We start from the raw sequence: 27,917 nt of genomic DNA on the forward strand, positions 1-27,917 counted from the left end.
GCCCAACACACAAATCTATAGGGTGCTTCCCTCCTCCATGGTAATACGATTAAAATGGTAACAGCAAAATTTCGAACAGATTTATCTGGAAAATGCAAAAATCTATGGGCCTTGAAGAGCCTTGACTCAAAATTGCAAGGCCCTGAACCCTCAAGGCCAAGGCTAAGGCCAAGGCTTTTGCCCTCAAGCCTCGAGGCCAAGGCCAAGGCCCTAAAATCCAGCCTTAAGGCAGCCTTAAGGCCAAGGCCCAGCATCAAGGCACTACATCACTGCCCTATTGCGTGAGCGTCCAGATTGCGCTCGACATCTTCATTGCATTACGACTGACATCTTCATTGCATTACGACTGACGTCCAGGGTATTAATTCTACTACCATAGCAAAACAAATTATAACACATTTTTTGTATATTTTTATGGCAGTGTATATTTAGCCAGCGCCGGCTAAATTTAAGTAAACGATATTTTGCCGGCTAAGCACTGAACATGCGCAGTGGCTTTTTTGGGGACTTAGAAATTTTTACCTTGACAAATTTAGTCTAATTCCGTGCCAACATTGTCGTTGTGACTTCGTATTCACGAGATGGGAATCAGACCATTTTACAATTTCGGACTTTTTCCCTTTAAAACAAATCCTCCAGAGCCACTAATCACAAAAAGAAAATGTTATGCTCTGTAATTAAATGTTGGAGTCAATTTAAAACAAGCAAAGAACAATATTCTTAATTTTTTGGATGAAAAAAAAAAGAGAAATTGAAAAGGTCGCCAGCAGGGATTTGAACGAGGGATCTCTCACTCATGAACTTCATGCCCTTATCCACTAGGCCATCGGAGGTGCACAATGCTGGAGGTGATTTAATACCTTTTATAATGCGCTGTATAATCTAGCAGGCAAAATATCGTTTAATGAAGGAAAGCCGGCTAAACTAGCTGAAATTTTGTATAATTATGCCTACATTGGTTTTAGAAAAAAGGTAAATATGTCCATGGGCAACGTGTTTACCAAAAATAAACGGCAGATCCACGCTTTCGGTGAAAACATTTTCAGTACGAACTCCCTTGTGAAGACTTACGCACGCGTGCAACACAGTTACTATACCATGTATGCGGCCGCGTGCGGGGTGTGCATGCACGCGCGCCAAAGAATTTCGGGGATGAAGATTAAGTATGATGATGAGATTGATGTGATAACAACTTGCTTGGCCTTGGGCGTGCTGGGAAAGGGGTGTTTGTGGAGTTCACATGTAGGACCCCATTCCTATCAAGAGAAAGAAAATCCCCTTTTAACTTTTTGGACTCACCTACATGTACATGTAAGTAGATGACAATGACACCGTGTTAATATCTGCAGGATTAATTTTGTGGAAAGAGGGCAGGGTTTTGATTTTTGAAGGAAACTATGGGGTAAAAACAGTGACAGGGACCTCAGCGACAAATGCACACACTGAAAACAAAATTGGCAACAGCTGTGTGAATGTGTCGATTAGCACGGCTGCTACTGGAATATCAGTAAGGATGTGACTTTGCATTTAATTTTGTAAATGTTTAGCAAATATTATAAGAACCATTTAAATGTTTAAACATTTAGCTTTTCACAAAGGCTGACACCTGTCCATTATGTCTGCTGACTGGCATGACTGACATGATCAATCTACAGTGATTGAAATTATAAATAACGTAGTAGTCATTGAAAAAGTAAAAACTTAACTACATGCACCCGAATGTGATCAAGTGCTGCGGTACTTCTAAGGTTTTGTAAATTAAATAGGTTTGAAAACATGGTTATTTGCTACATGTTCAAGTCAAAGGAAGATTGCGTGAACGAGGGTTTCGTTTTAAACGTTTTAGAAAATTTGTAAATGGATTCATAATTTGTTTCGTTTAAACATTGAAATGTGTAAATGTCACATCCTTAAATATCAGGTCAGAAAGTCACATTTTCTCCCAAAATACTGTTCCAAAATTCAAAAAATCCTAAACTCCACAATTTTGGGAAAGGAATGGAAAAGGGTGTGGGTATTTTTGCAGAACTTGAAGAACCTTCTGAACCTTTCAGAACCTTGCAGCATGCAGATAAAAAAAAACCATAGACTACTTACTCAGAGTCATACTCATTGTATCAAAAGATACCATTCATTCTCGATTAGAAAGCACTCATGTTAGTGCTGCTGTGATCTCGAAGAATTTAAATTGATCGCAGACAGCATCTTTTTGAGATCAAGTTCAAAATCATTGCCATAGGGTGCATATCAATTTGGTCATTTCACCAATTGGTCCTTGGGACGAGGCCTTTTTTCGCTCGCCACGCGGTCTGGTTCGCCGAATTTTATAAAACCTCACAGACATGTAGATTATGGTGTACCATATCGAAAAAAATTTGTTCCCTGATCCACAGTTTGTTTGGGAATGAGAAAATTGGGGATGAAAACTCCGAAAATCCTACATGAGAAAAAACATAAGAAACAGCGCCCCCTACTGACACACTCAGAAACCTTTTCTCACGCAATGGCCGTCCGACTCCGAGTTCGGGCGGTCTGATGCGAGTATTTATTGTTCTCGCGCTCGAACGTCAGGAACACGACCCACGAACACTGCACTCGGAACAGGATCTCGCACCATGCACCTATCCGTCGTTGTTTGCAAGAATGATATACCCGGTCCCGTGTCAAGAACAATTAAGACCCGCCCAAACTCGGCCAATGAGTTCTTCTAGCTTCCTATATATACATGTAGTCTCGATGACACTGCTTTCATATTATATAGTTCTAGATTTTTGTTATTTTTTCATCGGACCTCATATATATCACCAAATATATCACCGTTACAGTTTTGTCCAACATGAAATGATCACGTTATAAATTTAAGATCGAATGTTAACATTGTTAGGTATTTAGCTAAACATCAATTTGATGGTTAAACCACAGTTCAGAATAATATTTTGTGAACTGTTATCTCACAGTAACATGTTTTAAAAAAAAATAGAAGTGTGTGGCATCTGGTGGAGCATCTGAACTTCTGAAACATCTTTAAAAAATGTTATGCCTAAAATTAAAAAAAGTAATACAAATTTGATGCAGCCTCAAAAAAGGAAGCGGTGAGCCGTTTGGGTTATTTGTGGTTTCACGGAATGGACGGGCAATGATGAATCGGTTCTTAAAACAATGTTCAAAATAATTAAAACGGTAAAACGGTTTCGGTTGAAACAAATTGCAGTTGTAATGCTGCCACTCACAGCTTCCAAAAAGGGGAATATAAATTTATTTTCTCTTCTTAAAAAAGTTTGCAAACAATTTAATGAGACTTTTGATATGTTATACAACAATTATCTAATCGGCCTGTAATGTATACATGTGGTCATTTAGCTCGTTTGGTTAGTTGAAAATACACGAGTAATGCTCATTCAGTACAGATTGAACAAACTTATGTAATCTAAACACCACTCTTTTTGTGTGGGTAACAACAGTCTGTGCAGGTTTAAATACCCCCCTCCCAAAAAAGAATATAAATACATAAATGAATTAAATTAGATTATATAGGTTTTCCCGGCTAATTTATAACGTTTATTATTTGAATTCACCTTTTCTAATATTCATATTCATCCATCACCATCGATTTAGTGCACTTCCAACGTTTAATTTCGTCTTTTGTGTGACAATTTAAAATTCAGTTCACTAAAGCAAATTCAAAGAAGAAGTATACGTTTTTGTACCGAGGTATTGATTTCGTCTAGTCTACGCCAAATGTTACTTGACTTACTTGACTTAAATGCTCAGTCCCATGGGACCCTTGCGCTCCCCTGTTGTAGACAACCACGAATGCCCTCACGGTGAGATGCTCGGCGTTCGGCTGTTGCTATAGGAATTTGTGAGATCCACTTCTTTGGAGGTCTGCCACGAGGTCTTGGGTTCAAGAAGTCCTGCCGGTATGCTCTAGCGACATAGCTGTCTGGTGGCCTTCTTGCTACATGGCCAAACCACTTCAACCGCTTTCGCCTGATGACTTCTGTGATCGTGAGTTTCACTTTCAGCTGTTCCCGCACTGTGATGTTGGTGTGTCGATCTCGGAGAGTCACTCCGAGGATAGCTCTCAGACAGCGCATTTCGAAGGACTCCAGCTTACGCTGGTCTTCTGCTTTGAGGGTCCATGTTTCTGCAGCGTATGTCGCGATAGGAAGGATGAGTACTTGGAACAGTCGTACCTTTAAGGGGGTACTGATGTTTCGGTTATTCCAGATTGGTGTTTTCAGTCTCCCGAATGCTGATGAGGCTAGGGAAATTCTTCTTTCTATGTCTTCAGAGCTGCCTGGTACCATGCTTCCGAGGAACACAAATTTACTCGTGGAGTCTAACTGTATCCCATCCAGAGTGATTGTTTCATCTGATGGGGATAAGATTCTACATTTCGCTCCATTAATTTTCATGCCCCATTTCTTACATGCTTCATCTAGCTGCTCTGTTGAGAGTCTGAGTTTGTCGCCAAATGTTAGTCAGAAATTAAATTCGTCTAATTGATTTTTACATGACAAATTCGATTTCTGAATGCTGCCATTCGGCAACGGCTAAGACGTATTTGATCTGTAATGATCTTATTATGGAACTTGAAAGATGTACTGGTATTATCTGGCAAGCACTCATTGCGTGCGAAAAGGTTTCTGACTGTGTCAACAGAGGGCGCTGTTTCTTAAGTTTTTTCTCATGCAAAATTTTCGGCATTTTTATCCCAGATTTTCTCATTCCCAAACAAACTGTGGATCGGGGAACAAAGTTTTTTAGATATATGGTACATCATAATCTATCTGTCTGGAAAGTTTTATAAAATTTGGCGGACCAGATCGCGTATCTCGAAAACTAAAGCGTTTTCGGCCTCTCATCCCATGGACTAAGTTTATATCTATGCTAATTAACTTTCCCCACTCCTTAATATGTTGTTTGGAATGCATTGTATGGGGTAAGAACAAGACTAGATATCATTATCGATATGCATCCATGATGCAACAATTTCACACTTTATTTCAAAAGACTTTGTCTGTGATAAGTTAACATTCTTCAAGATCACATCAACACTGGGGACATTCTACATGACAGTGCTTTCTGTCATTCCAAAACCATGGGGAATGAAAACGAATGACAGCAATCAGAAAAAAACAAGGACATTTCACATTTTCTGCAAATCTTTAAATCACATACTTAAAGTTAACCTTAGTACCACTATCTTAAACTTTGATTTGTACTAATGGGGCAAAGTTTTATAGCTTTTTTTGGGGTGGGGTGAAATCTGAAGTCATGGTATTGTTGAAGCAAAACAGAGTATCCACTCAGACCCTTATATTGCCTGATCATGTCATAATAAGGGAATAAATGTGTGCTCTGGAGGTTTTTATCACTCTGTTTAAGACCACTTAGAGTCTGGGTGCTGATAATTACCCGAGCCGGAGGCGAGGGTAATTATCAGCACCCAGACTCTAAGTGGTCTTAAACAGAGTGATAAATACCGACGGAGCACATATTTATTCCCATTCATAAATACCTTTTCGGTAAGAAAAAATCATATAATTCATTCAAAACATCCTGATTTTGTTCAACAAATTCACTTTATGCTTTTTGAAACATCCCTCTTGCAAAATAATGGAGTGTTCAGCTGGCGAGTAAGATGTAAACAACCCTTTTATGGAGATTGACGCGCGCGTATCATGTTCTGCGCGATGTCGCGCAGAACGCACCTGGCGCGTTGCGTTTTGAATTTAGAACTATAAAATTCTGACTCCCTGGTAGTGTTGCGCATGCCTTCGTGAGGATTGTGAACGTTCAACCAATGAAACGATAAGAGGCACTGGATTTTTAGGAGTCCAAATTTTATTGTGACACTGGAAAAGTGTTTAAGACCAGCTAGCCATGTCTTTATCATCCGTTTAAGACCGGCCACGTGACGGGCTCTCGACCAATAGGAATAGCTAAACTGTCTGAGGTATTTTTGAATATTTCATAAAGGTGATTTGTAGGGTCCAAATTTAGTCAGACTAGACCATTTATGGTAGTGATGGAGCTACAATCCTGGCCAAATCTCGCTGGGCCCCCAACCCCCCAGCCCCCGCTCAATGTTGTCTCTCATTGCGCGGTGTGTACTCCATCCGCTGAAGAGAACAACATTGACCGGGGGAGCGGGGAGTTGGTGACCATTGGAGGCTAAGATTATTTCCATGTGTCCCAACCATTTTGGCGGGGATTGTAGATATTAAAAAGTAGCTGTTTCCAGTGCTTGAGCATTTAATTTTAATTTTGTTGACAGTCACTTCACAGAATAGAATGGATTGGAACACGTTGATTGGACAAGTGGATGTTTGTAGAGTCTTATGACGGATCTTGCCCATCCCAGGTCTGTGTTCTGTGGCTCCCATCTGCCGGGATTATGATGAACCTGATCCGTTACTCCAGCATGACCAGCATCAAGAAGATCATGTTTGGGCTGGTCCTGCTCAGTCTTCTCTCCATCTGGTTCTTGAGTTACAACATGATGACTCCACTACGGGGCGATCACGACCGGGATCTCCACTTGAAGCTTCCCCCCAGTCAGGCCCTGGGTGGGAGTGAGGGACACCCTGCCCGACGCAGACAGGGCAAGCACTCACCAGCTGCAGATCAGGATGACCTACATCTGATCCCTGCAGCGCTGATCATCACAGAACGTTCTGATTCAGTCTTTGCCTACAATCTCACCAGCGCCCTGGAAGCCAACCACATAGACTTCACCTCAGTCCAGATCAAGGAGAGGCACTGGCCCAGGCTGGAGCACAAACGGACAGGCAAGTTCTCAATCATCATCTTCCAGAGTATTCACTCCTATGTCAGCCTGGACCCATACCTGCTGAACACCATACATGAATACTGCAGGAAATACAATGTAGGCATCCTTGCCTTTGCTGTAGTCAGAGAGGATGATAATGGATACACTAGACAGGTTGGTGAATTCCCAGTTTACATGGACCAACGGCTGAGCCTCAAAGACCTCACAATCAACCCATCCGCCAGCGATGTCTTACACATTACTAAAGCAGGTCAGTTCATCAATGGCACCATACCTTACAATGACTGGACAGTCTTCAGAACTGATCACGAGTCCTACAAGCCACTGGTCCAGGCCAAAACTCTTAGTCAGGACTCCCTACAACTTCGCTCTCCCTCGGAGGTCCTCCACACGACGGTGCTCATGGATCAGGGGCACTTTGATGGCATTCAGAGAATATTCATCGGGAACAACTTCCGATTTTGGCTACACTATATTTTGTTTCTGGACAGTGTCAGCTTTCTCTCACAGGGACTCCTGCAAAAGTCACTAGACAGATACATACAGGTGGACATAGATGATATTTTTGTGGGGATGAAAGGAGTTCGGATGACCGTGCAAGATGTAGAGGTACGTATGAACAGATGGGATTCATGGGAATTTGGGGGATTTTCAGCAAATACAGTGCCTTGAAGATCAAAATGTTGGGAAAATAGATTTCATCCAGTCGGACATATTCAGAGACATTTTAATGTCCTGAGTTTGTGTGATTTAGAAGGAGACATTTAGTGCTGCAAGTCAACTAACAAAAAAAGCTGTACATGTAGCTAATGCAATTGCATTGCCAAATTTGAAATGAAAGTTGAGTTGTGTATGTGGATAACGTGTTAATATTGCACATTTTGTCTTTCTCAAAACACATATAATCAACCTTTGAAAGGCCCTTTTGAAACCTTTGAAACCACTTTGAAGGGTCCTTTGCAGGTCCAAGTGCACACATATGGACTGGTCGCTCAAGCCACCATGTATAATGTTCTGAGTTACTGCATGACTTGAATGCTCCTTCATTTTAAGTCAGTACTGTCACCCCTAAATATTGTTCCTTTGATTAAACAAAAAGTTGAAATAATGTGATGTTGCAGGCCTTACTCCTGGAGCAGCAGGTCTTGGCTGATAAGATCCCAGGCTTCACTTTCAAGCTGGGCTTCTCGGGTAAGTTCTTCAAACGTGGCAATGAGGAGGAGAAGGCAGGCGACGAGGCACTGGTCATGCATGCTGACAAGTTTGCCTGGTTTCCACACATGTGGAACCATGCCCAGCCCCACATGTTCAGCAACCAGAGCCAGCTGGTGGCAGACATGAGAAAGAATTTCCGATTTGCAAAGGTAGGAATTTTACTTGAACCTTTTGTGCTTTAAGCAAAACTAGAAATGTGTTTGTGGACAAACACTGAGCTGTTTCGACCGTTTTATTAATGACTGCCGTAAAGGAGTTTTATCCTGATCGAATGAACATGTACATGCGTATTCTATACAAAAAGTGTCTATCCTACGTCCCTGACAATGCATGAACATAAAATCTGTCAAAGTTAGCCGGAAATCGGCTAAAACGGTCACTGTGGACAGGATTTGACCTCAGCAACACGTGCGCTGGCGCGGGCTGACTGACATATGATATGTACAACGTACGTGCATGTACATGTACATTGTGGACTGTGCATGTTTTAAAGCAGAGTTATTGTCAACCTGAAGTTTTAAGCGTGCGCAGGGCATGTCCGAGTTTGCTTATTGCCCCGAAGCTTTGAAATATTTTAGACCTACCCTTAAATAGACAATTAAAGTAAAAACTAATATAAAAACTGCCATGGTTGATTTTTCAGAAATTTTCAAAGGAAAAAGGGTCTTTTCATTATAACTTCCGGTCTGATGACGTCATACACCTTAAACTTCGCACACGTCTTAAGTGGGTCAAGGTCATCATATACACCAATATTTAGGCGATTCCGACAAACTTCGCCACAGACATCTATTCAAAATACATTTTTGAAAATTTTCAACCTGTCGCTAGAGGGCGCTCGAAGATTGCATGACGTCATCGGTAGATGATTTGAAGAATACTTTCAGCCAAGAGACTAACACAGTTAAAAGCAAGTTCATATCTATTACCACTTTTAAATAATAAGCCACTTCCGGTTTTGGCCTTTTTCGACCGGAAGCAAGGGTCACGTGATTTCACGCACACTGAATGAAATAAAGACCTTAACCTACTCTACCACTTGCCGGCAACAGAATGCTGCAGACGCGTACGGTTGATTTCTTATGCATTTTTAAATATTAAAATTGTCACAATTTAATTGCCTATCAATAAACACCGGATGACGTCATCATGACGTCATCATTGCAAAATGTTGTTTGAATTAGGGTCATAGCTTGGACAAAGATTGGTGTAAATGAATTACTGGCAAAGTGTCGAAAATGCCCTCTGAAAATTGACATTTTTTTTTAAATTTCTGTGTACAAAGTCTATGGGAAAAATTAAATATTCAAAATTCTATAATAAATCACGTGATGACGTCAGCATGACGAAAAGTTTCGGCACACATCTTCAGATGGTGGTCTAAGTGTGTGCCAGGTTTGAAGTCGATCGGATTTGGAAAAAAGCCAAAAGTGACTTGTAGAACGAAAACACGTGTTATCCTATGAGAAAAAAGTCTGAAAAACAAAAGAGAAAAAAAAAAATAACAGAAACAAGAGCTGTTTCGGTGTGTACACCGAAACAGCTAATTATTTGCAGTAAGTCAACAATCCAGTACTTTCTCCAGGTTCATCAAGAATATTGAAATTAAATGTGGATTTGTTTTAATAACATCTTAGAAACCAGTCAATGGTTCAAGTATTTTTGCTTTTGATTATGGGTTGAAATCTGAGTGTGTGGACAAAAAGGTTTGCTGAAAATGTTCAAGAATTTGCAAAAGGACCAGGGCTTCAACTTCAGTCTTACAATGTATATTCAACAATATTTTGGGACTTGAGTAAGGACTCACTATAACTCACCCTGAACATGAAGTTAGAGGGTTCTTACTTATGCACCAGATTATAACATATTACATTTACTGGAGTGTACAAAAACGCTATTTTGGCCGCTTTAAATTCCGGAACATTAAACGACCCATAGTTACATCGTGTTTGAATGTTGAACAGCGATAGATGGCTATTATTTCCCCAAGGAATAAAAGGGAAAACCACCCGTTGCTAAAGTTTCCTGACGACTCCTCGTGCGGCCGCTGGATGTGAGAAATGCCAGTTCACTATTGGTCAAAAGAGGGTACCGGCGGTTCAAAATCGCTATACCGAACGATCGTTTTTATGAACACTTTCTGTGGATCCCACGATGTTCGTTATAGCGGCGTTCCACTGTATTGGCAAGCTTTTGCTTATCAGAGGATTGCTGATTTTCTCTTTGATCTACGTGATGAACATGCCCTGTTGGACTCTCAGTTTGAGTAGTTAACCTCCTGAATAATTTTGGTCACACAAAATGCAAATGGTCCCATTTGCATTTTGTGTGCATATGGAATAAAATTGAAAGTCTACTCAGTACGCACTCACCTTTTTGAGAAAACACCAGAAATGCTTGCACAATTTTTGTTCATCGCAAAATGCAATTTTATTGATTCCTGTTCTGTTCATGAAAATAGAAATTCACATTATTATAAAACTCAAGAAGACTTAAAACACAATTGCAATACAGAATAATATATTAAAGATAAATAGGTTACAACCTACATGTAGGTGCATTTCCAGAACTCTGTTCTTTAATTGGCGTTTCTTTTTAAGAGTCACAAGATTTCTTTTTTCAGTTTAGGCTGGAGGTAATCTAACTCTTTCAGATCCTCAAAATCCATCAAAGGTTTTTGAAGAATTTGCATAATGAGGAAGGTAGAGCCTAGTCATTATCATTGCACATGGGACTTGATGCCCCTTAGAAGCCCCTTATCCTCACAGCAGTGAATTTGAGAGGATATAAGGTTCCCGCAAAAAGTTGAAGGACATGTAACTCCTCTTTTGCACTTCCAGAGTCATAAGATTCCTGTGGAGGACTCATACGCCGTGGCCCCACACCATTCTGGGGTGTACCCAGCCTACCCTATGTTATACAATGCCTGGAAGCAAGTCTGGGGCATCAAAGTAACAAGTACGGAGGAGTACCCAGCCCTCAGACCTGCTAGGAAGCGACAAGGCTTCATATACAAGGATATCATGGTAATGGAGCCATAGTACATGTATAGTGACCACTGTGAACAGCTACACGTGTAGCTACAAGTAGTAAGCCACATTGTTATTTTGAATGTACAGTGTACGATGTGTCCTTTTAATACATGTATGTACATACAACTGCAAGGAATAGAATGGAATATCTAGAAAGACTCAACAACAAGTTTCAAAGAAATTGGCTAGGCACATATAGCAGGAGTTCCACAAGCATTGGTTTCAGACTTTTGCTTGGCCCAATCAAAACCAAAATAAGTTGAAATAGGCAGTTTGCCATATTATGAACGAGGCCAAAGTCGCAGGTTGGATACTACCATCAAAAATGATAACATGAAGGTTAGAACTCATTTTGTTTATTAGTCATTAGCTATCAATACGATTCAGCCACATGTTTTGGTTAACCACTTCGCACCGGGATTATTTTTGCTGAAAATTTCGATTTTGGCAAAAGGCAACATTTCCGACCAACTTCTGATAAACAGCCAAATGCCACAAATACTGATTCGCATGAGTAATTTCATAAGTGTTTGTTTGATTTTTGTTGCCGAAACCTCATATGTTTAAATACTCCCGGGTGAGCACTGGAGCGTAAATTGTACAACAATAGGCCGTGCACAACGGCCAATTCAAGATCAACACACGGTCCGCCTCCACAGACTTTGTGTGTGTGTACATGTATAAAAGACACGAGGGATTAACATGTTTAGACGTCACCCAATCTAGACGTTTTAACCAAACAGGAATGCCTGTGTATAAAAACAGCTAGTGCGTGTTATCACGTCCTCCGACGCAAACTGGTAAAAAGATATGTCTGTAGATGGACAGATTCGTGTTTAACTCTCATGCACAGAAAGTTAGATTCTCCAATTCTTTTTCATATACAATTGACATAAATACTGGAGCTCCCCAGGGCTGTGTGCTGTCCCCTGTTATGTTCTCTCTGTACACTAGTGGTTATAGGATTCTTATGCCTTGCCCTGTGATTAGGTATGCTAATGACACTTCAGTTTATACTGGTAAAATTTCTTCAAATGATGGGACTTTTCAAGTTGTTATCCTTGTGAAAATTAATAATTTTGCAAATTGGTGGGCTCAGAACTGTTGTTATCCATGGCGGTTGTTGATTGTTTGATTCTTCATCAGCAATATTACATGGGAAGATCTATCGTCTCCAGCCATGTGATTGTGTCGTCATCCAGGTTAGGCCTTTGGAATGGTGGGAGGACTTGTACATGTAGATGTCAGAGATTGGCATCCAGGGCCAAGAGATTGAGAGAGTCACAGAATACAAATATCTTGGAAATACAAGTGATGACCAAAAAACTTGTTAACACTCAAAATATTTTCTAAGGCAAATTAAATTATGACAATGCCAAAGAATCTACATGTACAGGTAAGTGCTCGTTTTCTGAAAGGAAACTGAACTGGGTCCATTGTACACATGAACTTATTTTAATGTTTAACATTTTAGAAATTAATTGAAAATAACTTTTGTGATAATGATTCTTAACAAATATATTTATACGTATATATACATGAATATGCTTTTTTTTTTGTAGGTGCTTCCTAGACAGACGTGTGGTTTGTTCACTCATACTATCATCATGAAGCAATATCCAGGTGGTAGGGAGAGATTAGACAGCAGTATCTATGGAGGAGAGCTGTTTCAAACCATTGTTAATAATCCAGTAAGACTTTGATGCACACAACTATTGGCAGCAAATCTAAACTAAACATTGTGGGTGGCTATTAAAGTAATTGAACAAACAACAGTTTTGAAAGTGTCATCTTTTAAGACACTTAACCCTTTCATGCCCACATTGTTTATTGACTAGGGTTAAAGGGTTCATGAAATGAATATTTCTTTCGAATAAATTTTGTGCAACTTTCTCCCTGAAATGTATGAAAACAATTTGACATCCCTCATTGATTAATTTTATTGAAAGTGCACTTCTTTAAACATTAGACAATTTCCATGCTTTTCCTGACAACTGAGGGCGCTGTTGCTACGATGTCGTTTCAGGAGGGCACGGTTCAGTTTTGGGGTTTTCTGTTCAAATTGTGAACCCAAAAACTTGCTCATTGAAAAGATCTGTGAGAAAAGTTTGCTCATTGGCTTACAGCCATGTACTGACACAACAGTGAATCACCAAAGAACAGACAATTTGTGACAGCAAAATGTACAAATTCTGTGCTGAAATAACGGTAATATTGAAGATTCTGCCTGAAATGACATCACACTTTTGCTCATGAATATGGAAATTCGTATTGGAACCAAAACCAAAAATGCACCGGAATGCCCTTGAAAATGGCCAAACAAAAATTTAAAATCTGTTTAAGTGGGCATCCCATTTAACCTGATTTTAATGGTGTATTTTCAAGAACTGCATAAAAAAATACATAGTATGGGCCCTTTAATATTAATTGGAGAAAAATTGTTGACCATTGTTGACAAACTGTTTTGTGTTTGTAAATAGAATAGTTTCATTCTTGTTTTTGTGCAGATCAACGTGTACATGACACACATGACCAACTACGGCAGTGATCGGTTGGCATTGTACACGTTTGACAATGTCGTCAACTTTGTGCAGAAGTGGACCAACCTCAAACTCAAGGCTGAATCACCCTTGGATTTGGCCATCAAATATTTTGATATGTTTCCTGAAGAACAAGACCCTGTTTGGACAGTAAGTGATTAGGGAACAATTCTATTGGTGGTACATTATTATGTAAAAACATCCATTTCACTTGAAAAACATTAAATAGGCAAAGTGATGAAACAATAATCACCCATGAATGTGCAAAGGCTTGCTTGTACATCTATGCCTTGATGAAATACCCAAGGAAGATTTTGCACACTTTCTGCCACAATTAGTGCCATTTTTTTGTGTTTTTGCTTAAATCATTTAGTAGGGCCATGAAATAGGAAAGACAAGCCTAGAATATCACATGTCATTGTGTGATTTTTTAATCTCTAATGACTTTTGCCTCCCCCCTACCAAAAAAAATGTCTTCTCCATCGGAAGGAAGTGATTGACCTTAGTTTCTGTGTAGTGTACTTAATCCACTTTGTCTTTTTCTTGTCTTCCTGTTCAATAGAACCCATGCTATGACAAACGACACTTAGAAATACTTCCTGAAAAGCACAACTGCAATCGACTTCCAAGCTTCCTGGTGATTGGACCACAGAAAACAGGTGTTTGTCAAGACTTGTGTTTCAAGCAAAATGTTATTTTGTGAACTGAATTATGTTTTCACATAATCATTAATAGGCTTTTTGCATTAACTGTGTATGAACACATTCATCCAGCCACGACACAGTCCGTCATTATTTGGCCATGAATAACTGAACACCTTCAGTCTTTGAACAATTTTGCCATTCTTTTAAAGTGAAAAATCTCTTTATAAAGTGACTTGAAGACAATTCGAGAAGGCCAATTATAAGCTTGAGTTGTTTATTAGGGCTGTGACTTGATGTTTACATTTTTCTGCTGGTTAAACATTTAAACAATTTTCACTATAAGTATGTAATGATCAGCTTAAAGTATGTACACACAAATATCAGCGCCCTTTGTACTATTGTAATATAAACTATCAAAATTTTCCACATACGCTCATGCATGCACTCAAACCGAAGGCCAAAAAGATCATGGCAACCACTGAGAAATTGTTTTAGATTTGAGTTTAGATTGTCCTAAGGAAGAAAAGTAGTTCCATTTGTCAAATGTTACACAAAAGAGAGTCCTGTTGTTTTTTTAAATGTTAACAACGTACTGTCTGTGCTATTTACGAGTTTTACCCAGAAAAGTAGTTTTATTTTTAGAATTGCTATTTTTCTAATAAGAAAAAATCAGCCCACGTTTAGCTGTGGAATCATTGTTTGACAAATTTCAAACTGTTTATCACCTGACAACAATAATGTTTTCACAGGCCAGACTGGTTGTGCCCCTATCAGAATGAATAGTGTAGGGATTGGGAACCTTATAGACCTCATTGTGCATGCATTGTTACAATGAAAGCACAAAACGCTTACTCATGCTTATCTGGGACAAATCAAACCACTGCCCTCTAGCTCCATCGTAATGCATAAGGTCTATTGTGTACCCATACATTTTTCCCCAAACAACCTTTTACAATGCAAAGCTCTCCAATTCAAATGTTCATAGTGCAAATCTTCAACTTTCTGAACCAGAAATAATTGCACTTGCAACATTGATTTCAGTATTTTTAGATACAAGGTGGACTTACAGGTATCGTGTTTGTTTGGCTACATTCAGGAACCACTGCACTCTATACGTTCCTGTCACTTCATCCCAATATCATGAGCAACCTTCCCAGCCAGGAGACCTTCGAGGAAGTCCAGTTTTTCTCAAACTCCAAAAACTATTACAAAGGACTGGAGTGGTGAGTGACATTATCCAAATATATTAATATTTCAATTGCAGAATTACAGGAAATGACATTCTTTTTACTTTATCTGCAATCCCATGTGAAGTGCTTAGGCAGAGAAGAGCACATTTCCAAACAGTGAAAGGTTTGTTTAACAAAGAACCATGGGAAATAAGGTCATTAGTTGTTTGTCTCAATAAAGTATCACCGTAACAACTTCTACCCAATAAATGACCCTGACCCAAATCCCCTTCAGAAATATTGTTTATTTTCTTCCACCTTCCTTTTAAAGGTACTTGAATTTCTTCCCACAAGTTGACAATACCTCGACTGACTTATTGTTTGAGAAGAGTGCGACGTACTTTGACAATGTGTATGCACCGCGTAGGATGCACTGGCTGCTTCCAAAGGCCAAGCTCATCGCAATATTGATTGATCCAGCCAAAAGAGCTCATTCCTGGTACCAGGTATGTAAGCACACAAAAATTAGTGTATCATTTGATTCATCAGTTGTTGTGTCTTTTATTCAGTACGATCTCTCTATTCAATCAATCAAAAATGACTTCATGGACATGAAGGCTGCCTACAAGAGCACCCCAACACATTTCTGAGCCAAAAACCTTTAGAATTGTACACATAAAACTCTTTTGTTTGCAATTCTTGTTGATATAAATAGTGTCAAAATGAATTTTCTAACAAGGTAAATGAGTGATTATTGAAACTATCGTTGTAGTTATCAATTATATTTACAAACTGACAGGTGGGTCATAAGATGGAATTTGCATCGGGATGATGTAAATTCAATATTGGGTCTGGCCCTTTTGGTCACCAACGTATTTTATAAACACTGTATAGTCAGTGTTGCCCCCGAGTGATGAGAAAAAAATCACTCGGATGGGACCCGAACCCACAACCTCCTGCTTACTAGCGCAGACATTGGGGTCGGCTGGCTGGTTCGAATCAAATATAGCAGCGGGTACCGGAATGAAACATTGACACAATGTAAATATGCAGTGGCATATGATGGAAAGATGACTTCACAAAGGATATTTGTCATGAAAACGTTGACAATAATTGTTGAAAAATACTAAATAGCGTACAAATGTTGTAAAAAAAAGGTTGCACGTAATTATTGTGTGCACACTTGTATTTTGGCAGTTTTCACTTTTTTGCTCCCACTGATATAAGTTGGAATTTGACTGTGAATAATGATGGTGTTTTGGAGGCAAAGAATTGTTGGAGGACTGTAGTGCGGATCACTTTTATTGCTAAGATAATTCCTGTGGGATGACCTAGTCACTCCAGAGTCATTTGAGTGTTTTTGCTATATAACAGCATGAGAGGGCCCATGGAAATCCAGCCAGCCTGAACCACACGTTTTACGAGATTCTAACGTCAGGCCCTGAAGCCCCAAGGCCAGTCACTTTACTGAGGAGTCGTTGCCTGGATCCCGGCAAGTACATCCAGCACCTGCAGAGATGGCTACAGTACTACCCACCAAACCAGGTCAGATGGAATAAGAAAGACAGGCTGGCAGCTTTTCACTCCAGGCAGTTATTTTATTGTTTTCATCTCTAGTGCATGCAAATTAAAATTGACAAAACTCTTCATTTTGTATATAGCCATTTCAGAAATCACTACTTTTCCACAACTTCAGATTCAGGATTGTAAGTTCGGAAGATTACAGTTTATAATCTGCTACAGGAACATTGAATAATTTATTCCTAACTGCCTAGGCATTTTAGCTGAGGATGTCCCTGAGTCCTTTGAAGTGTGTAGCTACTACCAATGACACACACTTTTCACTTGAACCTTTCGCAAGTTGGCGATATGGAAGTGATAGTTACTTGCTCTTTTTTCCTTTTGTTCATCTAAGGCTGGAGCTGGAGATAAAAGGCAAAACAGCTGATGAAGTTAAGGATTTTTCATGTCTGAAAAGAGAAAGAATATTCTCTTTGTAGGCAGTCAGATGTTGCATAACCACAGGCCAGTTGCCCAGCTCCTGATTTCAGGAAACTCATGGTAACTTACGATGCATCGTAGCGCTGCGACGCGTCCTGCGATTCATTTCACAAAATGCATCGTAAATTGAGGTGTATTTATAGCACAACACGGTTGACTGTTATGTGTATTTATTCAACGTACAGTAAAGAGTCATCTGATATTCAACAAAGAGTCATCAGATCTCCTCTCGAAAAACGTTAAACAAAATGGCGGACGTATGATGCAGTTTTAAAGGAAACAAAAATACAGCGGACTGTATAGCTACTTTGAAATTTTAACTGCAATATTTCAGGCTAATTCATTGTGTTCAGCACATTGCAAGTTTCATGAAATGGATCGTACAAAGCGTCGCGAGATGTGTTACCCGTCGTAACTCGGGTTGCGACGTGTCGCTGGGATGTTATAATGTCACACTGAATTTTCGCTTGGTCAGAACCTTATTAACCTTATCTGCCTTATTTGATCAGTGTGTTGTACCACCTCATACGATTAAGCAATGGTACAAACATGAAGGGCAAAGCCAAGTTGAATTGCTGGCTGGACTTTTGTCGTGTCCTTCATTCAGATATTTTTTGTTTCTTTTGAGACAGTTGATGGTGTTAGATGGTGACTTGTTGAGAGCTGATCCAGTGGTTGCCATGGTGAAAATCCAAACATTTCTACCGATAAATGCATTTATTGACTTCACTGATAAAATTGTGTAAGTATTAAGAGTAACGTGTAATATGAATATTAGTGTAATTGTTCAGTAAATCAAAAAGACACCACAAATAATGTTTACCAAGCAAGAGACAAATCACTGGGGGAAATCAGGTCACAAATGAATAAGAGCTTGTGTGTCTTAAAATTGAGCAACATTTTTGAAAAAAAAAACATGTGTGACTGGAATCAAGACTAGCATTCCAAAAGACTGACATTTGTTAACCAAAATGCCTTCATGTAATAATTACACGAAAAATGCAAATTTTTAAGGTATAGTTGTGTGCATGATTATACAATACTTTTTAATGATCTTTCCAGTTACAGCCCAAAAGGGCGTATTAAGGATGTCTGGACAACTCCTTTGTCCTTAACATTTTGTGAAATCGACTGGGAACACTGCATTGTTCCCTTGGGAATAAGGAGTGTTCCATTGGTAACACTAATGTTCCATGTTTTGAGATGCTAGCTTTACTGGCTCAGATATTGACACATCTGTTTATAAGCCCTTTCCATGTTTTCTCTTTTTGTTTTCCCATTCGTCAACAGTTACGACGACAAGAAGGGATTTTACTGCCTTGCCCTCAGGAAGGGTCGCACACGCTGCTTGGGCAAGAGCAAAGGTCGCAGCTACCCTCCCATGGATGCCCAAATGGAGATTTACCTCCGACACTTCTACCAGGGTTTCAACGTTCAGCTGTTGGCTTACTTGTCGAGCATTGACCAACCTATACCTGCGTGGCTAAATGAGGCACTGACAGAAAGCTGAAACAGGACTTCAGTACTAAACTGGTGTCAAATGAGATGGCATCATTGTTACACTACGCATAGAGTTTTTGACAATATTTTCATTACCAAAGATGGACTGACAGTAATCCAAGGAGAAAATGTTGTAGTGTGCTGAGACATATACTTTTCATGAAGACTTTTCCCTGGAAATAATTTGAGTCTGGCAGTGTGGCACATGTGAGGAACGGGAGCAGGAAGTTGGCTAGGAGATTTAATTGGGTACTCTACACTGTGTTGCACATTTATTGTTGTCCCTCTAGTCAGTTGGCTTGGCACACAAGTAAGTACAAACATTAGCAGCAGTCCTCATATTTCAGCTTAATTGACTCTTTCAGACTTTCTCAAGCAAGAATCTTTATGACATGCTGGTCAGTCCATGACTTTCAATCCAGAGATCAAGGCAGCAGAATATTCACAACCACAAGTCATCACAAGTCGGTCACAAGTCATCCGGTCTCAAGTCAATTCACAAGGTTTATAAATGGCAAAAACAACTCTTGTTTTCCCCTTTTTTTCAGACTTTTTCTCTATAGGTTTTGTACACCTTTTTCTTCCCTACAACTTAAGCACTTTTATCAATCTTATCAATGTAATACTTGGCACACGTAGACCACCAGTCGAAGATGGTCAGCGAAGATTTTCATCATGATGACGTCATAATGTGCCAGGTGACGTCATATTAAAGATGCATTTTTCCCAGGCCCTTTATCTTCGGAAGTACAACTCAGATTGGAATGAAACTTGGTGTGCATTTTTAAAAGTTGTACTCAGGGACGTGTTTTAGGTGAAATTGGAGTGACGTCATGATAACATCACATGTCATGTGACTCCCATTAATGTGCATAATTTAAAGCCTTACATCTCCACAACTACACATCCAATGGGGCCGTATCATAAGTCCGACGCCTCATAGGTCCGACGCCTCATAAGTCCGAAATTTCAGACTTCTGAGGCGCCGGACTTATGAGGCATAACATTTATTTATTCCGCCTCATAGGTCCGACGCCTCATAAGTCCGACGTCGGAAAAAAACGAGGCATTTAATTTGTCGGACCTACGAGGCGTCGGAGCTTTGAGGCGTCGGACTTATGAGCGGACCCCCATCCAATTGGGACGAAACTTTGTATGTTACAATATAGACAGGGACGTGTTACGGGTAAAATTTGAAATGACGTCATGATGACGTCTTCACGTGTCACATGATGTCACATTAAATGTGCCTGATTTAATATCTATGGAAGTACAGTCGACTCCCGTTATAACGAGCTCGGTCATAACGATAACCCGGATGTAACAAGCACATTCTCCTAGTCCCGACATGTGATTGGGATAAAATTTGTATATCTACAAAAGCTAATTCCTTTACAAAAAATCCTAACATGATAATTTTTCCAAAATCGAATCAGCTCTGTGCTTGTTAATTACAAACACACCATTCGTCTAGTTTGTCATTGTTCTGCTGTTGCTTGTAACATGACTTTTGATTGAACTTGTGATTGACTTGATGGCAGCTCTGGAAGGCAGTGTTTCTGCTGATGTTTGTTTTTGATTTGTCTCTTGATGCCAGCTGGGCAGTAGATGGATCAAATGCTGGGTCCGCATTTAATCTGAAAGTCACTTGAAATTTTTTTTTTTTTTATCTGTGGTACCTCTTGTCTAAATTTTTACTTACTTTTTTGTATTCTGAAATGATGCGAAGGCGATCCTACAAATTGGAGTTTTACCTTTACCAGGGTTTAGGATTCATACACTGCACAACCTTACAAATGTTACCATGGTGTATATTATATTACTAGGGTTCATTTCATCTATGGTTTGTGATCATTATATCTTCTCTGTTGTTCCCATTGTGTGCTCTTTTGAGTCCAGTTGCTCAGGCATTTTGGCTATCATAGTTGTCAAGCATAATGCTCGGTTCACACCTTCCTGATTTTTAAGCCAAATCGCAACGAATAGCAATTCTTGAGTAAATCAGGGAGGGTTCTTGACTGCCTCGGGATGATTCTGTTACTTCGGTGAAAGATCGTTAAAGATCAGGAAGCACCCCGATACATTTGAACATGTTCAAAATTGTTGGGGTGATTCGGGAACCAATTTCAATTCTTGGTTTATTCTGGTTGTATTCATAACTAATTCGGGAATGTGTGAACCTGAACGACTCCAAACAGCGGTCTGTTTGTATCATAGAGCAAGAGGGTGCTTTATATAATCAGCCTGTGTTTGGTATGTGGATGCTGGGTGCAAGCAAAGTTGCTTTGTCCATGTGGAACCCTTCATGTCATCAGGTTGTGATGTGGGTTTCCACCCATGTTGATGAAATAAACCATTTTGATTATAGGAGACTTCAGAATAATGCTAGCTCTAAGCAGTTTGTCAATCTAATTATTGTCTGAAACGATCAGTATCATGCACTTGAGACTGCTGTTCGGAATTTTTTAATTGACTGTATGAGCAGGGTATTTTAACTGTACACAGGATTGTGGAATTAATCAAGCTCAGTCTGTCAATTTACAAAATGAGTATAATAATATTTCCATATTGGCTTCCTATGGTAAGCAAAGAAATGCTTCCTGAGGTGAGAACAAAAAAACATTGTACATGACTCAATTACTGGCATATTATGCATTGTTAGAGGGGACTGAGTGATAAAATGCTTTGTAATACACCATTCTTGCCTGGCCAGGCTGAAACTTTAGGATCACTTATGGCTTTGAGAATAGATCGCGAAGTTCAACATGGAGTTGAATGAAGGCCAACTAGTAGACTTCCTGTCCACAGCACTTCACACTGTCCAACCTTCACTGTATGTAAACAGTTATTTAGCATGCCTAAATTTGATCCTAAATGTGGGTTTTATTCTTGGCCTTACCCTCCGACACCACTAATGGGGGGATATTGCGACAGCATGTGAGGTTCTTTGTGGTTTATAGCATGGACTAGTGTTGGTTGTCAGCTCATCTTCAGAACGGTTTTTCACATCACCTTTTTTAATTTATCACCCATACCTACATTTTACAAAGCCATGCACCTTCCATAACTTGGAAGTTATATTTCCTTCATACTGAATCATTGAACCATGTACATGTATAAATGCTCGAGAGGATTTCTGGGTATAACCCAGACCCATTGCAAAGTTTGTATCCATTTAACCTAACGGCATTATACGGATATAAAGCTGTTAACAGTATTTTTATGGTGCTTAATTACGTATAATGTATGAAATGAAGTAAATATTGGAATCTCAACTTTTTTTAAATGATGTATATTAAAAAATGTCTGTAGAATTGTATTACTTTTTTTTTTATTGTTGATTGTACACAATATTATTCTCTATGGCTATGGATGGCTTGTGCACAGTGGCCACAGTTGATAATTTATGCTTGTCTCCAAAACACATCGATGTTCAGGGACATCGCATTTATGGGCAGCTTGACCGGCATTTTTGTCCGTATTGTAAACAAGAGTGGTGACGCGTCCTGATTTCAGAATTGTTTGTCAGGATTTTCCTGCTTTAAGGATTTTTAAATGAATCCCTTTCTTTTGGAATTTGGAATTCCTGAGGTAAAGGTGTGAAGGGTCTACATTGAACAAAAGAAATTGGTCTTTTAGAAGTGCCTGTAGGTCAATCTATACAAACATATACCATACTGGGGCCTGCAGTGACCCTCAAACCCTCCGATTAATATTTCACCCCTGAATCATATGGTTCTGGCTCCCTGCTGTACATTGTAATGGGTACAGTTAACCTAATCACCGGCAATGATGTTACCCACACATCGTTTAAAATTAGGCTTCGTGGGCAGGCGGCTTTGCCGCGCCGGCCGCCCACGATCAATTCGTGAACAACATGTGAAAACACACGTACACCTCACTTATTGCGCTCTGTTGTATAACGGTGATATAATGTAGTTATTAGGGTTACTTCTTGATCGAATTTGGTCCATACCGTTTTTCTGATGGAATAAGCAACTCTTGATTTTTGGATGATGGGGCTGATGATGAGTGATCCCCATCACGACACCGTTTGGTTCGCTACCATTCATGGGCGTCGCCAGGATTTTTTCTAGAGGGGGGCAAAATTTATTTTGCCAAAAAATGCCTGTATTTCTCAACACATTCTCGATTCATCAGTTTTAGAGGGGGGGGGCAGGGACATTCCTCCCCCCCCCAACTCATTAAATTTACACCACTTTGTCCTCGCGCCTCTTTTTCTTTTTTTTCTTCTTTTTTTTTTCTTCCTTTTTTTTTCTTTTTTTTTTTTGCTTTTCCAGGGGGGGGGGGTGGGGCAAGTGCCCCCCTTGCCCCCCCCCCGCGACGCCCATGCTACCATTTTTCTTTGTTCTCCGTTATAAATTTTTTTTTTTTCCCGTACAAGAATTCTCAGCGAGTTTTCTTCTCAACTGTACTGAAATATGTGTCGAAATGTCATCATTTCTGCTGTTTTTACATCGATTTTTCATAATTGAACTGAAACAATGTATAGTGCCCCATCCCATCATGCTTTTGCCACAAAAACAAACGCCAAACATCTAGCTTTTTTAAAGCTATTTTTATAATGCCAAAAATGCTCATTTTGTGTGCTAAATTCGGAACTGCAGTCGGATGTCGTTACGTAATTCTGGTCAAATTTACTTAGCATGGACACAACATGACTACTGCATGTACATTTACTTGTATTTCTATCGGTATTTTACCGAACGTGGGCTTTGCCTTCGTTTTCGGCCTACTTCGGGGCATGTGCTCAGTCTTTCTCTCGTCCATTTGTATTATTATGTTTAATGATAAGATTTAGAGTATTTTGATTAGTTAAAAAAATCTCTTCTTCTGAAGCCAGCAATAAAGCCGGAACCAAAGAGTGACACTAGGGACCACATGATTTAGAGTGAAAGCCACTCCAACTTTAGATTGAAGTACTCTGGAAAAAAAAGAACCAATCCATTGCAATTATTCGATTGAATGATTTCACTCTATAATGGGTGAGTAAAAAAACCCGAAACATAAATGTCAGGACCGTTGTTTTAGTGAACTTCTCCATGCAGCACTTTTAAAATCTAGGATATGAAAGTCCAATTCGCTTTCTTTTAGTACAAGAATCATTCAAATCACTCATGTAATTTTTAAGTTACGGAATTGTAAACACAACCACCGTTTTAAAGTTCTGTCCACGGATCACAAAAAGATAAGTGTTTTTCAGCAAAACGAAGACAAATCATATAGTGATAACAGTGTGTGTGAATTGTTTTCGTTTTGCTGAAAGAACACACACCTTTTTTGTGATCCGTGGACAGAACTTTAAAACGGTGATTGTGTTTAAAATTCCGTAATTTGAAAAGTACATGAGTGATTTGAATGATTCTTGTACTAAAAGAAAGCTTATGAATTGGGCTTCCACATCCTAGATTTTGAAAGTGCTGCATGCGGAACTTCACTAAAACAATAGTCCCGACATTTGGGTTTCGTTTTTGTTTTACTCACCCTGTACGTCTGGTGCCTTTCAGAGTTTCAGTCAGTGGGAGTGAATCGTCACTCGAATTGACTGAGTGTTCACTCTTTAGAAATACGAGAGCTGATCTAAACATGGTTACAAATATCTCCGTCCCACTTTTAATGATATAGCATATTGCCAATTACAACATTAACACCTCACCCACAGATTCTGTGTCTTGATTGGCTGAGAGCGAGCCACATGCTACTTTCTATTTTTGCTATCTTTCAGTGCACGGCCAAAAGTACTATACCCGTATAGCAACCAAAGTGCTATAGACCGCTTGCAGACGCGATCGATAATTGACGCGCGAAGGTGCACGACGCCATGTCATGGGACAAAATGTGCATAGATAGATATACGCTTGTCCCACAACATGGCGTCGCGCGCCTTCGCGCGTCGATTATCGAACGCATCTGCAAGCGGTCTATACCCATGGCGCAGTAGTTGTGTGCAAATGCATGCTGGAGTGCGCGTTGCGCGTAGCGCGTATTGTTTCCAAGAGAGCCGCAAATGGCCGCAACAGAGTTGGCTTCAAACATTTCGTGAAAGGGTGGTTTGAAAGAGAGAAATACATTTCCCAACAATTTGGTATTGAAATTGAAGGTTATTTTAATTGTGTTCAGATTTAAATAATTTAAAATATTAAAACCAAGCAGAATCTAAGTATTATTATACAAATAATGAAGTAGTGTAGCCTCCCGAGGTGATCTATTGATCTATTGGAAGTTCTATTGCACTGTGAATAGAACTTCCATTGCACGGTGTCGCTGCTGCTGGTGGTGGCGCTGTTTTAAATCGAGATAAATTGAATATGATTGTTCTTAACCTGTCGAACAGTTTGCATTAATATAGATATGATGAACTTGTCGCACTTTTAAACAGTTTTTAACCTGAATAAATTGGCTATTAAAGGTCAACCAATCAGATGACAAGGATTTATTCAGGTGTTATAATTATAAAACAAATAATGAATGTTTCACGTTCGTGCAATGGAAAGAATAATTTCATTCGATGACAGATGAAATGTTCCATTCCACTCGGCTTCGGCTCGTGGAATGGAACAGTTCATCTGTCACCTCGCCTGAATAAATCCCCGTCATCTGATTGGTGGATCATTGATCACATGTTATTGAATTATTCGTCCCAACGCACAGCGCGCGCGCGGCGCGCGGCGCGCAGCGCACAGTGCAATGGAAGTTCCATTGCACGGTGAATAGAACTTCCATTGCACGGTGTCATCGCTGCTGGCGGTGGCGCTATTTTAAATCGAGATTACTTGAATATGATGGTTCTCAACCTGTTGAACAGTTTGCATAAATTAAATATGATGAACTTCCATATTTTCAATGGGGAGCGCCAATTAAATCCTAAGATCATTCACACTATATTAACTAATGCACCCTTGTCACGGCTATTTCTTCTTTGGGGAGACCGTTTGCATGTACATCACAATCCTTCTTTTTGCTAATGCAATTTTTTTTTTTAAGGAATTTATTTTGGGGGCCTAGACAAAATTTTGGGGGGCTACAGCCCCCCCTAGCCCCCCCGTAGAACCGCGCCTGAATTTATAACATAGGTGTAGCCATACAGCGGAGGGGGGAGGGGGTATTTACCCCCCCCCATTATTTTGTAAAGACTGCCTTTCTCCATTCAAATGCCCTTTTTCAACGGGCTTACCCCCCCCCCCCCCAAATAATTTGTAAAGAGTGCCCTTTTTCACGAAGTGCTCTATTTTCTGAACAAGTGCCCTTTTCAAAAACGAATAGGTGTCCTTTTTGGTGGCATCTGCCGTTTTGGGTGCCTTTTTAAGAATTTCGCACATGTATCGCCCTGAAAAGCACCATTATATTGGCCCTTTGTGTGCATAATTAATTGTCGGTTTTGAACAGCGCCCCATCGACGATGGTACCAGCCCCTCCCCTCCCCCGTCTGCGACACTCTTTTGTTTTTGAACTTCGATACGGAAGCTTAGCTTTATAAAATGCTTATATATTTCATATCAAGTACAGCACTTGTCATATAATGTTTCTGGAAAATCCCCAAGTTCGAATTTTCAGAAGGAAATTTAGGGTCAGTTTGTGAAAAAAAAAAAAAAATAAGTATAACTTTTCGAATGGATGCTTCGCCTGGCTGATGAGCGCCAATATGTGTGGTGAAACCATTTGATAGCAAATTCTGTGTGTCAGTTTGTGGGCCGGTTCAGAGGAGAACCGGTTAGCTTCGTCGTTCGGAACGTCTGCTTTGTCTGTCTTAAGGGGATCGTCGCTGGGTTATTAAGCTAGCATTCCAAGAGCACAATAATCATATTTTTACGATTGACCTGGCCTGCTTTCTTCGAAACACTCCGATATGCCCTACCTTTCCTACTTTGGGTTTACAGCACTGACTTTGTACACCAAAGAAAGAATTCAGCTGGCCATTGCATTATGACTGACGGTTTTATAGTCAGGTGGCTTAGAGCCAATTTTTTACAAGATCGTGACCGACAGGTCCAAAGTACCAACTTGGCAGTTAGATTGTTGTGACCCTGAAATTCTTTTGTGTTATCCACACATCGTTTAAAATCAGGCTTCGTGGACAGGCGGCTTTGCCGCGCCCGGCCGCCCACGATCAATTCGTGAACAACATGTGAAAACACACGTACACCTCACTTTTTTTGCGCTTCGTAGTATAACGGTGATAAGGCCAAAAAAAAAAAGTCTCCGGTTTCTGGTATGGAGCTTGCCCAAAAAGTGGTGCGGCGACGCGGCTTTTTTTTTTTTACCTGATTGTTTTGCTTCAAATGTCGGCTGATGACTGCAAATGGTGCCCGACTAAACTTAGTGCAAATTATATGGGAGTCCAGAGAGGCCACATAAAGCTTATTCTCGACCATAACCACATCTAAAAACACGTTAAAATTGTGCAGCAGCAGGATTCCAGTCAAACCAGTGAGTTTGGCGGTTTTGAGACATCATCTTTCATTGAAAAAAAAAACTTTTTCATTTTGCCGACGCATGGCTACGGTGACGCGCGCGCATACCAGAAACCGGAGCCTTTTTTTTTTTTGCCTAAAATGTAGTTTTTATTAGGGTTACTTCTTGATCGAATTTGGTCCATACTGTTTTTCTGATGGAATAAGCAACTCTTGATTTTTGGATGATGGGGCTGATGATGAGTGATCCCCATCACGACACCGTTTGGTTCGCTACAATTATTTCTTTGTTCTCCGTTATATGTGTTTTTTCCCGTACAAGAATTCTCAGCGAGTTTTCTTCTCAACTGTACTGAAATATGTCGAAATGTCATCATTTCTGCTGTTTTTACATCGACTTTTCATAATTGAACTGAAACAATGTATAGTGCCCCATCCCATCATGCTTTTGCCACAAAAACAAACGCCAAACCTCTAGCTTTTTTAAAGCTATTTTTATAATGCCAAAAATGCTCATTTTGTGTGCTAAATTCGGAACTGCAGTCGGATGTCGTTACGTAATTCTGGTCGAATTTACTTGGACAC

At 39.8% G+C, this 27,917-nt stretch overlaps 1 protein-coding gene across 2 annotated transcripts in view; it reads left to right on the forward strand.

The window, feature by feature from the left end:
• The window catches only part of LOC119731131 (bifunctional heparan sulfate N-deacetylase/N-sulfotransferase 4-like), a 35,541-nt gene extending 13,319 nt beyond the window's left edge, over window positions 1–22,222 (forward strand). The window contains exons 2-12 of one of the 2 annotated variants that reach the window (XM_038204150.1): window positions 6,284–7,408; window positions 7,921–8,163; window positions 10,855–11,040; window positions 12,609–12,737; window positions 13,554–13,736; window positions 14,149–14,245; window positions 15,327–15,453; window positions 15,731–15,905; window positions 16,774–16,944; window positions 18,033–18,142; window positions 18,691–22,222. In XM_038204150.1, coding sequence (XP_038060078.1) covers window positions 6,332–7,408; window positions 7,921–8,163; window positions 10,855–11,040; window positions 12,609–12,737; window positions 13,554–13,736; window positions 14,149–14,245; window positions 15,327–15,453; window positions 15,731–15,905; window positions 16,774–16,944; window positions 18,033–18,142; window positions 18,691–18,910 — 2,718 coding nt within the window. In that variant the 5' untranslated portion in view covers window positions 6,284–6,331 and the 3' untranslated portion in view covers window positions 18,911–22,222. The remainder of the gene's footprint in view (window positions 1–6,283; window positions 7,409–7,920; window positions 8,164–10,854; window positions 11,041–12,608; window positions 12,738–13,553; window positions 13,737–14,148; window positions 14,246–15,326; window positions 15,454–15,730; window positions 15,906–16,773; window positions 16,945–18,032; window positions 18,143–18,690) is intronic. The other variant, XM_038204151.1, reaches the window with a different exon arrangement.
• Window positions 22,223–27,917: the final 5,695 nt, after the last annotated feature.

Source organism: Patiria miniata, unplaced genomic scaffold (assembly GCF_015706575.1).
Source record: "Patiria miniata isolate m_02_andy unplaced genomic scaffold, ASM1570657v1 HiC_scaffold_23, whole genome shotgun sequence".
NCBI classification, from domain to species: domain Eukaryota; kingdom Metazoa; phylum Echinodermata; class Asteroidea; order Valvatida; family Asterinidae; genus Patiria; species Patiria miniata.